We start from the raw sequence: 16,058 nt of genomic DNA, 5'->3' as shown, positions 1-16,058 counted from the left end.
TTAAATTTCCATAAGTAAATTAACTATTAAGGAACTATCACAAACTTTTAAAGATGAACTTTTTCAAATCTTACAAGCACAATGAGAAAAAGAGGATAGTGGTATGGATAGAGGATAAAAGTATGGACTTGGGTGGGAGGAGGGAGTGTATTTGATGGGACTTCAATTATTGTACACAATGCAATGGTACATTTCAAAACTATTAAGAATTATAGTAAAAATGTATTACCACAACAAAAAAATAAAAATAAAAGCATGGACTTAAGGCTAATCAGGTTGAAATTATGGCTACTCATCTGACAAGCTATATAACTTTATATGATACTTCATTTCTTCATTTGTAAAATGAAGATAACATGGGCTACAAGTACTTAGTGCATGATGACCAAGATGTAATTATTAAGATAAATTAGATGATCTCCTGAAACTTAAGTTTACAGTACTGTGGATAAAGTTAAGCAATAGTCAAGCTTTAATACAAAAGACAAGAAGCCCTCAGAATAGTACAAAGAGCTTGGTGGAAGGAGAGATCCCATACAAGGTGGCAAATTAATTATACACAAACTTTATGGCCACCCTGTATAATCAAGAGGATTAGGAAAGGGGTGACAAATGAGATGGGTCCAAGGTATATGGACAAAATGAACAAAGCCTTATTGGTGGGAAAGTGTGGAGTAACTTCAGAAAACACAAGCTATGGACAGACCAGGCTTATAATCCCAGCACTTTAAGAGGTTGAGGAAAGGAGGAATGCTTGAGCCCTGGAGTTGGAGAATGCAGTGAGCTCTCATGATGCCACTAGAGTGGGTAACAGTGTAAGACCCTGGGCAGGAGAGTGAGATCTTGTCTTAGAAAAAAAGGAAAGAAAACCAGACTATGTGTGAAATAGACAAAAAATAAAACTATTGTAGTAGATTAGGGCCAAATGTCAAACTGAGGAATTAATACTTAATTCAAAGGAAGAAGATTTTTCCGTCTAAAGAGTGACAAAACAATGAAGCTGTCTGCATGCAATGAGTCAAATGGATTTGGACAGGAATGGACTAGATACTAAACTTCCATCATAGAAAGAAAGACAGAGAAACCTAACCTGGAGAAGCAGTGAAAGTAGAGAGTATGTTCTCATCTATGGGATGGGCCCACTTTTTGTATGAGCTAAAGGAGAAAACAAGATTAATCGTGACTAAGAGTCTAAGACTGAGTAGTTGAGATAATGATGATGCCATTAATTTAAATGCAGAGACAGAGGGGGGAATCTAGTCTTGATGTTGAGTTTGGTTCTAGCCATTTTTTTTTTTAATTAGGAACTACCAGGAATTTCAGGTAGAAAAGTACAGCTAACAGTGAGAAATACAGGCGAAGAGCCCTGGTGGGACGTAGTCCTAAAGCATGGATTTAACTGTCATTTACACAGAAGTATTAGAGAAATATGACTTGGAGCTACAGATTTTGAGTTTGTTCCTGTTTCATACTAGCTATGTGCTCTAAAAAGACACTCAATGTTTCTGAGCTTCAGCTTCCTCTTCTGTAATAAGGGGATCAAAAAACAAATATCAGTTCTATCTCCTCATAGTGTTGATGTAGACTAAAATGAGATGATACCTGAGAAAGTACTATAAAAACAGTTGTTTGTGTTACAAAAAACTAATAACGTGTTTTATAAATGTCATGCTATCCTAAAATATTATTTTAATTAAGTTAATTTTTTTTATTAAATCATACCTGTGTACATTAATGCAATCATAGGGTACAATGTGCTGGTTTTATATACAATTTGAAATGTTTTCATCAAAATGGTTAACATAGCCTTTACAGCATTTTCTTAGTTATTGTGTTAAGACAATTTATATTCTACACATAGTAAATTTCACATGTAACCTTGTAAGATGCACCATAGGTGAGGTCCCACCAATTACTCTCTTTCCACCCATCCTTCCTTTTCCCTTTCCCCTTCCCCCTCCTCCCTCTCCCCTTTCCATGGTGTACATATACCACAATTTATTGATCCATTCATGGGTCGATGGGTACTTGGGCTTCTTCCATGACTTAGCAATTATGAATTGGGCTGCAATAAACATTCTGGTACATATATCTTTGTTATAATGTGATTTTGGTCTTCTGGATATATACCTAAGTAGAGGAATTGTAGGATCGAATGGCGGAGGAAAAGATTCCCTATTTAACAAATGGTGCTGGATGAACTGGCTGGCAACCTGTAGAAGACTGAAACTGGACCCACACCTCTTACCATTAACTAAGATAGACTGTCACTGGATTAAAGATTTAAACTTAAGACATGAAACTATAAAAATACTAGAAGAAAATGCAAGGAAAACACTTGAAGAAATCGGCCTGGGCAAGTATTTTATGAGGAGGACCCCCAGGGCAATTGAAGCAATACCAAAAATACATTACTGGGACCTGATCAAACTAAAAACTTCTGCACAGCGAAGAACACAGTAAGTAAAGCAAGCAGACAGCCCTCAGAATGGGAGAAGATATTTGCAGGTTATGTCTCCAACAAAGGTTTAATAACCAGAATCCACAGAGAACTCAAATGTATTAGCAAGAAAAGAACAAGTGATCCCATCTCAAGCTGGGCAAGGGTTTGAAGAGAAACTTCTCTGAAGAAGACAGGCGCACAGCCTACAGACACATGAAAAAATGATCATCATCCTTAATCATCAGAGAAATGCAAATCAAATCTACTTTGAGATTATCATCTAACTCCAGTAAGATTAGCCCACATCACAAAATCCCAGAACGTTCCTTTTGGAAAGATGTTTGAAGAACACTTAGAAATCTAAAAATATTATTTTTTTGAGACAGAGTCTCACAGTAAAACTATGGCATCATAGCTCACAGCAACTTCAAACTCTCGGGCTTAAGCCATTTTCTTGCTCCAGCCTCTCAAGTAGCTGGGACTACAGGCGTCTGCTACAATGCCCAGCTATTTTTTTGTTGCAGTTGTCATTGTTGTTTAGCTGGCCCTGGCCAGGTTCCAACCTGCCATCCCTGGTGCATATGGCCAGTACTGTAACCATTATTTTAATCTTACATTTTTCTAAATAAAAATTATACCATTACAGAGTTCTTTAAGTTACAATTGTATGCAATCACAGATCCCAACCAGAAGGTGGCAGGAGAAAGCTTTAGTCAGAGCTTTTTGAGGAATCCATATAAATGAGTGCTGAATGAAAAATTCATTTTATTTATACACATATAAATAAACTCTCTTGTTCTTAGGTGCAAGAGGTCTACACATCTGAGAGAGAGGCTATTCATCTCTCATATCAAAAATGAAAGAAAGGAAAGAAAAGAAAGGAAAGAAGGAAAGGAAGGAAGGAAGGAAAGGAGAAAGAGAGAGAGAAAAAAAGAGAGAGAGAGAAAAGAATACAGTAAATACCATTACATAGTGAGTACCTCCGTGTGCCAGGAAATGTGCTCAGGATTTCTATGCCATATTTCATTTAACATCAACACAAGCCCATAAGATAAGTATTAACAGCCCTCATTACTAAAGATAAGGAAATAGACTCAGGCTTTCACAGAAGAGAAAATAAGCAGTGCACCTGCCATGAGGGGTCAGTGACATATGCTTATTTACAAAAACTGGGCATAACTTAAACTGCAATTGAAAAAAAAAAAAATGGACCCAATACAGGGACTTTGAGTCAGCTCTCCTAAAAGCCTACACTTTGGTAAAGTGAGGTTTTAGGGAAGCTGGTCTGCATACCCAACCTGAAAACAGAATTTTTAAGTAGCTAGAAAATTTAAAATGTATAAGCAAACCATCAGTTTGGAATGGCTCAAAAGAAAGGAGGCAACTTAGAAGATTCCCAAAGACTGTCTCACCTATGCAGCTGAAGAACATCTTATGATACTACCTTTGAGGAGACCAGGAGTCACAGAGTCCCTGTGACAAGGTAGAGAGGTAATGGATTTGAGTGTAAGTGGTAGATTATGAATGGTGCTGTGTCCACATGACTGCAGAGATGGCCTTTATGATACTAAAGTTTCCTTGGGGGCTAACAGTGGTACAAGGGCACTGCAGAAATGAATAGATTAATATCCCTTGGAAAATCAAGTACTGGTAAGACACCAAACCCTAGAGAAAATGAGGAAGTATTTGTATTTATATATGCAGAGAAGTATACATATGTGTTTGTAGATAAGTAGAATTTTATCTAATATGAGATGTACCAAACTGTTAACAGTAGCTCCTCTAGAGGGCAGAACTTGGGGTAAGAAGGAACATTTGTCCTGTTTTTAACATTTTACAACAAGCACATATATTACTTTAATATTTTTAAAGTGGCAATTAAAGAGACTAATGGTTAGTTTTTGCAAAATAAATGCCAGGATCAGATCAGAGTTGACATGATACACTTCTGGAACAGAATTAATTGCCCATGATGACTGAAGGAGAAACTTCCCCATGGAAAGAAAATGTGAAACATACCTGAATCCCCACACTATGTCACAAACAGGTGTACACAAAGACCACATCCTTTCCACCTTCACTCACAGAAGAGAATTAGGGTCAAAGTTTTCCCAGTGTACTTCCTGCCTGCTCTACTCTAAGACTAGATAATTAGGAGACATAAGTACCAATTTAGGGTTGCTTTCTGCCAATCTGTTTTCTGTATTTTCTGCCCACCTGCTATTTTGTATTTGATCTTTATATTCATGTGTTCATGTTTCTCTTTTGCTTCCTTCTACACAATTGTCCCATTTGTCACTCTAACCATTCTTCTGTTTTCTAAAGCTATATTCTGAATTCCAAATTAATAATTCCTATTACGAAAAGAGCAAAGGCTATGGGGTCAAAAGACTAGAGAGTGAATAGTGATCCCATTGTTAACTAGTTGTGTGAATTTAGACAAATCACTTAACCTCCATGAGCCTCAGTTTCCTCATATGTTAAATGGGGTCAGGAGCCACACAATAAGATAACATGTGAAAGAACTCCATAAAGGCAAAGTGTTCACACAAATGTTATTTTATTACTCTGTCTTCTGAGTACAAGGATGCTATGACCAACTTCTATGCTGGCTCTTTTCTACTCTCGAAGCTGTTCTTTGGAGAAGCTATAGCTTTCTAAAATGTATTCCATCCAAGTACTTTATTTTGGTTATTTAGAATATTAACTATACATACCCTCTAGCTGAATTCTATTTTTTTTTAAGTTGCATCTAAGCTTTATTTGCTAGAGGCTGTTACTAAAATAAAATGTTGATGCTGTTCAAGTAATCAAGAAAGTCTTCATCTTCTGATTTTTTGGTTCTTCTGAAGGTGCTTGCTTGGATAGCTGCATGGATAATTATTTAATGTGGTGTAAAGGGACAATCGATCACTGGATTAAAGATTGGAGATTTTTCTTTTTGAGACAGAGTCTCACTATTTTCTTTTTGAGACAGAGTCGCCCTCAGAATGCCATGGAGTCCCAGCTCACAGCAACCTCAAACTCCTGGGCTTAAGCAATTCTCTTGCCTCAGCCTCCCAAGTAGCTGGAACTACAGGCGCCTGCCATGGCGCCCAGCTATTTTTGGGGGTTCGAACCCACCAGCCTCAGAACATGTGGCTGGCGCTGTAACCACTATGCTACGGGCACCAAGCCTGGAAATTTTTATTTAGCCATCTCACTCTGCCCTCTCCTAACAGTCTTAGAATTCTTATCAATTACTCTGCATATAAAAATATTTTCTCCTTATATGATATAATAATAACATTTATTATACACTTATGAACTAGGATGTTATTCTAATCTATATATTAATATATGTATATGAATACATACAGATATATGTGTATATATGTTTATATAGTTACATAAATAGTTTATATACATAATATATTCCAGCAATTCTAACATCAGTTCTAGGAAGTATAAATTAGTATCTTCAGTTTACAACTGAGGCACCAGAAGTTTAAATGATTTGCCCGAATCAAAAAAGGTCATAGCTAAGATTCTAACCAAAATAGCCCTAGGCCAAAAATTGCACTTTTAGCCCCTCTTGTATACTATTCTTAAAGAAAACTAAATATGTTAAATATGATACCAACCATAGGAGTAATGCTGGGGGTAGGAATTTTTTCCAGTGTTTCCCTGAGTTGATCCACCTCTGCTCTATATTCATCCAGCTGACATTCTAATTTTTCTCTACGTAATCGTTCATACTCCAGCTGGCCCTGCAGTTCTTTGATGGTCCTGTCAAAAAAATTTTTTTTCAATCAATCTCCAACGTCAACTAACAATTATTTAGCAATACTGGAAAGCATCTATGCATTGTATTTAAGGCAAATAAAGTGCAAAGGCCCTAAGAGAGGCAATGTCCAGCTCAGTCAAACATGGGTGCGTAAAGAGACCCAAGCATGGATTCCCTTCCTTATTCTTTTTTTCCTTTCCCTTTCCTTTGTTTTTTTCCCTCATATTCTTGGAACCTCCCGATTTTTGTTGTTTTTTTTTTCCCCTCTTCCCTTTTGAATCTAGTCTCATTAAGAGGTCTGGTAAATGTATTCAGAGTAACATCTAAATCTCTGGTAGGGATTAACGTATTATATACTTCCATGTATGAGCACGTGGAGGCCCAGCCCCAGCCCTGGACAAAAACTGCAAAAAGAAAAAAAAAAAAAAAAAAAACAGAAGGCAAAACATTAGACCCAAATACCATATTTTTTTTTTTTTTTTTTAGACAGATTCTTACTATATCGCCCTTGGTAGAGTGCCATGGTGTCACAGCTCACAGCAACCTCAAACTCTTGGGCTTAAGTGATTCTCTTGCCTCTCAGCCTCCCATGTAGCTGGGACTTACAGATGCCCGCCATTCCTAGCTATTTTTTTGTTGTAGATGTCATTGTTTTTAGCAGGCCCAGGCTGGGTTTGAACCCACCAGCCTCGGTGTATGTGGCCAGTGCCCTAACTGCTGAGCTATGGGCACGAAGCTCCAAATACCATACCTCTTAAACTGATTTTAGACACTAAGGAAGCTGTAACAGGTCAATTTTTTTTTCAAGGCCTTTCTTGGTATCTCACATCACATCATGTAGGTAGCTATCCACTGTCTTTATATCACTTAAAGTATTTTGAGATATAAAGTATTTTTAGTGTTAGCCTTGGCCTAAGAGACTGGCTTAAAGTTCTTTGATCTCTTGTAGTCCAAAAAAGAACTTCACAGTGGAGTAGCTGTTTCCTAATAATGAGTTTTAAATTTGGATTTTCTTTGCTTTTCTTCTAAAGCCAATTACCATATTACCATTAGTAGAGCTATATTACTTCAGAGAACTCCTATGTACTAGACACTAGGTAAACCCCTTACATACATTATCCCATGCAATCTTCACAACTACATGAACTATTTTCTTACCATGAAGATTGGGAAACCAAGACTTACAGAGGTTAAGTAACTTTCGTCAAGTCACAGAGGAAGTAGTAATGGTGGGGGAAGCCAGGATTTGAGCCTGAGTCTATGATTCTATCCCTAGTTAAGATCATTATAATTTTAATAGTCCTTAATGGAACTTTTACTCTAATGCAATGATTTTTAACAGCCATATAGTGGCACACTGGCATGCCATCACAGGATCTTAGGTGTGCCAGGAAAATTTTTTAAAATCATTAAATTATTTTCAAAAGAAGTTCAAAACACAGTAAGTACATTATTTTTTTACTGTTTTTTTTTTTTTGACTAACATAATTTAAGTGAGCCATAGAATTTTAACTATGGGTTCAAGTGTGCTATGAGATTAAAAAAAAAAAAAAAGATTGAAAAACCCTGCTCCAATGGTCATAGAACAGTCTTGTAAGTTTGAAATGGCCATATTATGTGATTTGTGAATGTAAGGCAGTGGGGAAAAAGAAGCACAAGGCAGCCTCTATGCCAGCAGCCATTAATTTCAGCCATCCCTTGGTATCTATGGGTATGGATGCTCAAGTTTCTTATATAAAACGGTGTAGCACTGTATCTGCATATAATCTCACACAGCTTTCACTGTAAGTCATTTCTAGATTACTTATAATACCTTATACAATATAAATACTATGTAAATAGTTGTTATACTGGGATATTTAAGAAATAATGGCGGGGGAGGGGCAAAGTACATACATGTTCAGTACAGACAGAACCATCCATTTTTTACTGAATATTTTCAATCCACAGTTGATTAAAGCTATGGATACAGAAAGCCAACTATAATTCAAGAGGCCCCCAATGCCCAGAGAGCCAATTTAGGGTACATGAAGTGAAAAGTGTTGAGAGTTATGCACCCGCTCATGGCTTCTAGATGCAAACATTCTCTGATGAGTATGACAGTCAGTGAACACAAGACTGAGTCTGGCTAGGTGCAGTGGCTCATGTCTACAATCCTAGCACTCTGGAAGGCCGAGGCCGGTGGATTGCCTGAGCTAAGGAGCTTGAGACCAGCCTGAGCAAAGTGAGACCCCTTCTCTACTAAAAAAGAGAAACTAGCCAGGTATTGGTGGCAGGTGCCAGTAATCCCAGCTACTTGGGAGGAAGAGGCAGAAGGATGGCTCAAACCCAGAGTTTGAGATTGCTGTGAGTTATGATGATACCATAGCACTCTACCCAGGGCCACAGAGTCAAACTCTATCTCAAAAAAAGCAAACCAAAAAAAACAAAGACTAAAAAGACTGAGTCTCAGATTCATGAGTGATGCAGTCCAACCCCATGTGGATGTTTAAAGACTTTGTCACCTATACTGGTTGAAAAGGTCATACTGGCTGTGGTCTAAAAAAAAATCTTACTTCCTTATGTGTCAGTTTTGCAAGATGAAAAGAGTACTAGAAATTGGTTGCAAAACTTATTTAGCACTACTAAACTGTTACACTTAAAAATGGTTAGGATGGGCTCACGCCTGTAATCCTAGCACTCTGGGAGGTCGAAGAGGATGAATTGCTTGAGCTCATAAGTTCAAGACCAGCCTGAGCAAGAGCAAGACCCCGTCTCTAAAAATAGCTAGGTGTTGTAGGAGGAGCCCGGTACTAGGGAGTCCAAGGCAAGAGGATCACTTGAGCCCAAGAGTTTGAGGTTGCCATCAGTTGTGATGCCACAGCACTCTACCCAGGCTGACAAAGTGAGACTCTGTCTCAAAAGGAAAAAAAAATGGTTAAGAGGTAAACTTTATGTTATCTATATTTGACCACAATTAAAAAATATTCTAAACTCCTCTATCTGGGGTCATTGTGAGGGAAACAATGAAAAGTGACACTCTTTGGCAGGATGAAAGAACAAGCTGCAGATCAACAAACAAACCCTCAGGCGGTGTTTAGACGGGTCACTAAAAACAAATTATTAAGTTTTAAAAACATTACTTTTCAGACTCAAGCTGTTCTTTCTTCTGTTTTACATCTTCTTCTGTGATGCCTCCCAAGTGTTTATAGTTGCTTTCAGCAATTTCCAGGAGTTGTCTCAATTCTGTGATTTTCTTATAAGCTCTCACTGTAAGACAGAGTTGAATAGGAAATTAGTTAAACAGGTCATAGCTCATGTGCTCACAGGGCAGAACATATTCTTCCTCTAGAACCACTGTCTGTGTTTTGGGGTGGGAGAGGAAAAGGCTGGAGGAGAGGAGGCTGGAAGGAAGGTGGCAGATATTAGTAACAGAAAGTTAGGATGAACAAGCAATAAAATATCTAAATGAAGGATTCTTTCCCTACTACTACAGCATGTATCAGACTATTATGAATGTTAATGCTATAAACAAGAAATTTTAAAAAAAGCTATCAGTATTGTAGGACTAGTGGCATATTATAGGACCATGCATATTCTACTGTATTTAAGAAAATTAGAAAAATGAAAATATGCTTAAAGTAAACCAGAAGTAATCTGGCCCCAAATTTTGTGATTAGTCATTTGTAATATTTATGCAAGAGGATAGTGTGATGGGTGGAATTGAAACACATTCTTCTTAGTAAAGTATCAAGAATGGAAAAGCAAGTATCCAATGTATTCAATTTTATTATGAAGCCCATAGATGATCTAATACGTGCCCACACAGGAGAAAAACTTAATTCTATTCAAGTTGGGGGGAGGGGAGATGTGGGAGAGGGAGAGGAAAAGGGGGGATTGATTTGCTTCCACTTAAAGGGCACAAAGTAGAGGTGTATGGCACACCATCTGGATGTAGGACAGAAGTATAAGAGGGACTCTACCAAACAAATTCAAAAATTGTGATCTGATTGTACCTGCACAGTAATCTGAAATAAAAATAAATAAGGCCAGTACAGTGGTTCACACCTGTAATCCTACCACTCTGGAAGCCAATGCAGGCAGATTGCTTGAGCTCAGGAGTTTGAGACCAGCCTGAACAAGACAGAGACCCCCAACTCTAAAAGTAGCTGATGTGTGGCAGGAGCCTGTAGTCCCAGCTACTCAGGAGGCTGAGGCAAGCAGATCGCTTGAGCCCTGGAGTTTGAGGTTGCTGTGAGCTATGATGCCACAGCACTCTACTGAGGGTAACAAAGTTAGACTTGGTCTCAAATAAATAAATAATATGTAAAAGAATCATATCTGACTTATCCTCAGAAACGATGCAATCAAGAAGAGAATGTAAGAAAATATTTAAAGTATTAAGAGGGGAAAAAACATCAACTCAGAATTCTGTATCTTGTGAAATTAATCTTCAAAAGTAAAAGAGAAATACTTTCTCAAAAAAAGAGGATAGTGTGAAAAGGAAGTATGTTGAGAAATAATTTGAAGGCCGGGTGCGGTGGCTCACGCTTGTAATCCTAGCACTCTGGGAGGCCGAGGCAGGTGGATTGCCTGAGTTCAGGGGTTTAAGAAATATTTTGAGCTATTTTGCAACTATCAAAACTATAGTTTTTCCATCTTTTATAGCGGTTGTTCATTACCTAGGATGATCTCCTCCCCCTCCCCAAAGGTTATTTGTCAACACCTAGAGCCCTTTTGCTTGTCACAGTTTGGGAAAGGGGAGAGTTTGGAAAGAGAGGGTCCTGGCATGCAGCAGGTAGAGGCTCAGGATGCTACTAAACATCATACAATGCACAGGAAAGCTCCCTCAAAAAAAATAATTACCTGGTATATATAATGGAATCCAAATTGTATCCCCTAATTCTATTAAAGGTTTTTTAAAAAATAAGTCAATTACCAAAGACCATTTACTTTTTCTTCACTTTCCCGCCATCACCATGGATTAGTTAATGCCACCCATTTGTTTTTTAGAATGAAATCTACTGATTATTTTCTTAAAAAAATAATTATAAGACTCAAAATATCGAGAGTACGAAAGTTGAGAAACTGTTTTACAAGACCAGTTTAGCAAATCACAGCTGCTTCTTCCTAACACTTTTATCTACCAATAGGTTGGAGCTGTAAGATCCAAACTGCATACACCAAAATTAACTGGGGTGCTTTTAACAAAGGTACATGCTTGAACCTCATTCCAGACCTACAGGTATCTATACTTAATAAAAGCTCCTCAGACAATTCTGATGGGCAGACAGAATTGTCTGAATTTGGAAACCACCATAATAACTACTGAAAAAGATAGGGAGGATAAAAAAAAAAAGTCAGGAAAGATTGGAAAGATTTAGCTTGTATAATAATTTCTTTGATATTTGGAAGGCTATGTTTTAAAAGACCTATTCTCTGGAATCCTAGGAGTAAGAGCTCGGATTAATTGGATTTAGCTCCAGGAATCCAGGAAGAGAGATTTCAAGTCAACAAAGGAGAAACTTTCCAACAAAAACAGTAAGAACTGGCTGGGCCCAGTGGCTCATGCCTAGCACTTTGGGAGGCCACAGCCAGTGGATTGCCTGAACTCAGGAGTTCAAGATCAGCCTGAGCAAGAACGGGAGACCCCCTCATGTCTGAAAAATAGCCAGGCATTATGGTGGGTGCTACTTGGGAGGGTGAGGCAGAAGGATTGCTGAAATCCAGGAGTTTAAGGTTGCTGTAGGCTAGGCTGATACTACAGTACTCTCTAGGCAACAGAGAGAAACTTGGTCTCAAGAAAAAAAAAAAGAAGAGACACCAAAGATGGCCATATCACAATCAGAAAGAGGGCCCTCACCAGAAATTGATCCTCGACATTGATCTGGGACATCTAGCCTCCAGAACTGTGAGAAAATAAATTTCTATTTATTTCTACCCAGCCTATGATATTTTGTTATGGTAGCCCAAGCACACTAAGACACTATTCAATGAAATGAGATTGTCCTTCAGGTGGCAGTCATGAAAATTAAATCTTTGGCATATATGTCACCATAATAAAATTAGTATGAAAAGGGAAAAAAAAGTAACACCTGTAAAGCTGTTTTAGGAACTCTCAGTAACAAATATGGTAGGTTATTAATCTTGTTGTGGGACTCAAAGAGCAGATGATTGACACTTTCATAGCTTTAAAAATAAAATTGGGCCAGTTCAGGAAAGAAGCACATATAGAGAAATGATTTGTCTGTTTATCACGGAACCATAGCACCTAGCACACTGTCTGACACATAAGAGATACTCAATAAACATGCTGAATGATGGGATAGAAGAACTGAAAAGCACAATTTCAGGCCTACTTTTAATACTTTATTGAACAGATTCAGAATGTTTTCTAAATTCTGGAGAAAAGGACTATAATGTTTGACAATTAAGAGTGCAAACTCATCCTAGACAATGTGCTACATACCTCATTGCTGAATATCACTACAGTCACCTTCTGAGTACTCCCCTTGGGGAGCTATGCACCGACACCAGCACCTAATCCACCCTTCAAATCAATTTTGGAACTCTTTTTCTGGAATGGCCGTCAGAGTTGTTGTAGTATGGGGTCTGACAAGTAAGTTCATGAATTTGCCACTGTGCACTTATGTTGGCAGCACTGTACAAACAACTCAGTGAGGTTTAATAACCTTGGGATATCAGTGTTTAACAGCTGTGTTCATGTCAACCTGTGGCAGCATCTTGCTGAGCGGCATTCATTACTGTTGCTGTGTGTTTTTATGTGCTGTACAATGACACTTCTGATGGTCATTCTATAAAAAGAGTTCCAAAATTGGTTTGAAGGGTAGACTAGGCACTGGGGTCAATGTATAGCTTCTCAAGACTAGTACTTCTATGGGGACCATAGTGATATTCAGCAATGAGGTAAGTACCCCTTTTTCTAGGATGAGTTTGAAAACTTAATTTTATCAGACCTTGTGTGTATAGTGTAAGTATTACCTTAACGGGAAATAAGTAGATTGTTAATGTAAGCTCTTTTGAAATAGTAATGAAAGTTTCTAGTACAAAAGGCTGACCCAAAACAAGAATAGAGATTTCGAGTTCCACTGGTAGATAAAAGCCTACAATGAGGGATTCTAGAAGCCCAGGAAATCTGTGCAGATACTCCACACCTGCTCTAATGTGTACCTGGCACACAGTAGACAATAAATACTTGTTGCTATTATTAGCTGTAAAAATCATTTGCAAACTGACCACAAAAATCCTTGAGATGTCTCATTCCCTATTTCCTATGATCCATTTAAGTATTTTTTTCTCTAATGTAACTTTACCCCTCTTTAGGACACAGACAATATCTTACACTTCTTTATATGTTCAACAACCCTAGTACAAAAATCTGTGTTAGTTCTGATTCCCCAAAACATATCAAATTATTTTACTTTATAGGCAGTAATTATCTTTAAAATACTTTCCAATTTTGTAGTAAAAACTGATTGTGGTATTTCTGTAAGGATAAATTGCAATGGGGTGGCATACTTACTGCGGGCATCTGTTTTATCTGACTCACTCAGAAGTAAATCATCCTTGGCATCAGTGCTTCCCTCAACACCATGTCTTACAAAAAATTTCATGTCATTTTCATCAAGTTCATTCTCATCATCTATATCATATTTCTGTAGCCCCTCTAATAGTTTCACTGCTGCCAGATGGGCAAACCTATAGAAAAGAATCAGATTATTAAACAGAACAGAATAATTAAGCAAATTATTAAACAGAATCTTCTTCAAATTGAAACTGTAGCTTGTACTAACAGGGAATTACACTGTGTACACTCTGCCACCAATCCACCCACCAGTCAAGCTGAAAAACTGTACCTGAAGGTTAGTGACAATTTGAAATATATTCAGGTACGTGAGAAACTCAGTTACTAGATAATAAGGACAAGTATTCATATTAAAGACTGATCAGCAAAATTTTTATCAGCAAAAATTTACTCAGCAAAAATTTTTTATCAGCAAAAATCTACTCAGAATGGAGCTTCATATCAAAAGAATATTTGGTGTGCTTCCAAACAGTTGCTCAAATGCATAGAGAGCCCAGCACAACCCTACTTGATTACCTATAGTTACTGCCTTTTGTTGGCCTCACTTATAATTGCAGGGTCATTCTGGTTCCAGTTTTAGGGCTAACTATAACTCCAGTCCCCTCAGTCTTCATCCTTTCTCAACCCAAAGCATCTGGCATGGCTTTGAAATTTAATGGAAAAATAATGACCTTCTCATTCATGTGTTCTATTCTCTTGGCTCTTTCCTTCATCCCTGTATACTCTTGGGTTTGGAGCTATTAATTGTATGTATTTTCCACAATTTTGCTAGTTGGAATTTTTGATACTTTCTCTTAGTACATTCAGAATTATTTACTAAACATAAAACCTCAAATCCTATTTTCCCATACTTACGTAATCACACATGCACATACATATGTTCTTACCTTTCACCAGGTGTTGCAAATCATTAAAGATACATTAATAAACAAATGTAGGAAGTTGTGACATTTATACAATTCCTTATCTCTATTAGTAGGTTGAAATTCAATAGCTTTCATTTACTGAGCACTTGCGTTATGCCAGATTCAAGGTTATTCTTATAATAACACTACACTCACACCTAACACTTAGGTACATGAGCAAAAAAAGTGAATCAGAATTTATGAATCATTCCAGAAACATCCATGGTACTCAATCATCCATGTAACACTGGTACAAAAGTAGATAAATAGACCAATGGATAAAATAGAGAATTAAGAAATAAGCCCACACATATATGGACAATTGATTTTGACAAAGTCACAAAGGCAATGAAGAAAGGATAGCCTTTCACTAAATAGTATTAGAACACTTGGATATCCATAAGCAAAAAAAAAGAATTTAGATACATACCTCATACTACATATAAAAATTAACTGAAAATGGATCATATACCTAATATAAAATCTAAAACTACACAAATTCTAATAGAAAACATAGGAGAAAATCTTTGTGATTTTATGTTAACTAAAGATTTCATAGGTAAGACTCCAAAACTATAATCCATAAAAGAACAAATCAGTAAAAAAACCTTTGTTCTTCAAAGACACAAGACACAACTGAGAGAATATCTTTGCAAAAATCTAGTATTCAGAATGTATATAAAGAACCTTTAAAATTTGACCAGGCATGGTGGCATGGGCCAGTAATCGTAGCTACTTAGGAAGCTGAGGCAGGAGGACTGCTTGAATCCACAAGTTTGAGGTTACAGTAGGCCATGGGTCACTGAACTATAAGCGGGGCAAGAAATAAGACCCTATCTCTTAAATGAATGAATGAATGAATTTTAAAAAGTGTTTAAAACTCACCGTCAAGATAATAATCCAATTATTAAAAGTGGGCAAAAGATCTGAACAGTCACTTCACTAAAGAAGATGCACGGGGGGGTGGGGGGGTGGAGACAAGATGGCTGACTGAAGCCAGCTTTCCACAGAGGCTCCTGTCCAGAAGGAGAGTTAAAGGACAGAAATTTAGCAAGTAACCTGGAGGATTAGAGCTGTGTACATGAGCAAAGGTACATGTGTGAAGAACACACATCAACCCTACTGAGGCGAGCTGCAACCCCAAAGATACAAACAAAAGGTACAAAATCCATCACCAAGCAGATGGGTGTCCACTCCACCATGAGAACAGCTCAGAGTACCGCATAAATAAACAAGCAGAGTTCAAAAGTCCTCCCATTACTCCATGGGAGAGACCCTCTAAAAATCTGAACTCTCTGGCCAGGCATAAAACTGTGTAAAACTATATATATTCTCTACCTGCAATTCTGAACCCCCAGC

The 16,058-nt window shown here is 37.5% G+C and overlaps 2 protein-coding genes across 4 annotated transcripts in view; one reads left to right on the top strand and one right to left on the bottom strand.

The window, feature by feature from the left end:
- Positions 1-11,940, top strand: part of CCDC90B (coiled-coil domain containing 90B) — a 37,713-nt gene extending 25,773 nt beyond the window's left edge. Inside the window, exon 10 of the mRNA XM_053560165.1 lies at positions 11,640-11,940. The gene's annotated coding sequence lies outside the window, so the exon portion shown is untranslated. The remainder of the gene's footprint in view (positions 1-11,639) is intronic.
- ANKRD42 (ankyrin repeat domain 42) overlaps positions 1-16,058 on the bottom strand; it is a 97,345-nt gene that overhangs the window by 3,198 nt on the left and 78,089 nt on the right. For all 3 annotated transcript variants that reach the window (XM_053560163.1, XM_053560160.1, XM_053560161.1), the window contains 3 exons: positions 13,732-13,907; positions 9,332-9,458; positions 6,067-6,211 (listed from right to left, as the gene is read on the bottom strand). In XM_053560163.1, the coding sequence (XP_053416138.1) occupies positions 6,067-6,211; positions 9,332-9,458; positions 13,732-13,907 (448 nt within the window). The remainder of the gene's footprint in view (positions 1-6,066; positions 6,212-9,331; positions 9,459-13,731; positions 13,908-16,058) is intronic.

This window comes from Nycticebus coucang, chromosome 14 (genome assembly GCF_027406575.1).
Source record: "Nycticebus coucang isolate mNycCou1 chromosome 14, mNycCou1.pri, whole genome shotgun sequence".
NCBI lineage: Eukaryota > Metazoa > Chordata > Mammalia > Primates > Lorisidae > Nycticebus > Nycticebus coucang.
This window is presented reverse-complemented; position numbering and strand designations above follow the sequence as displayed.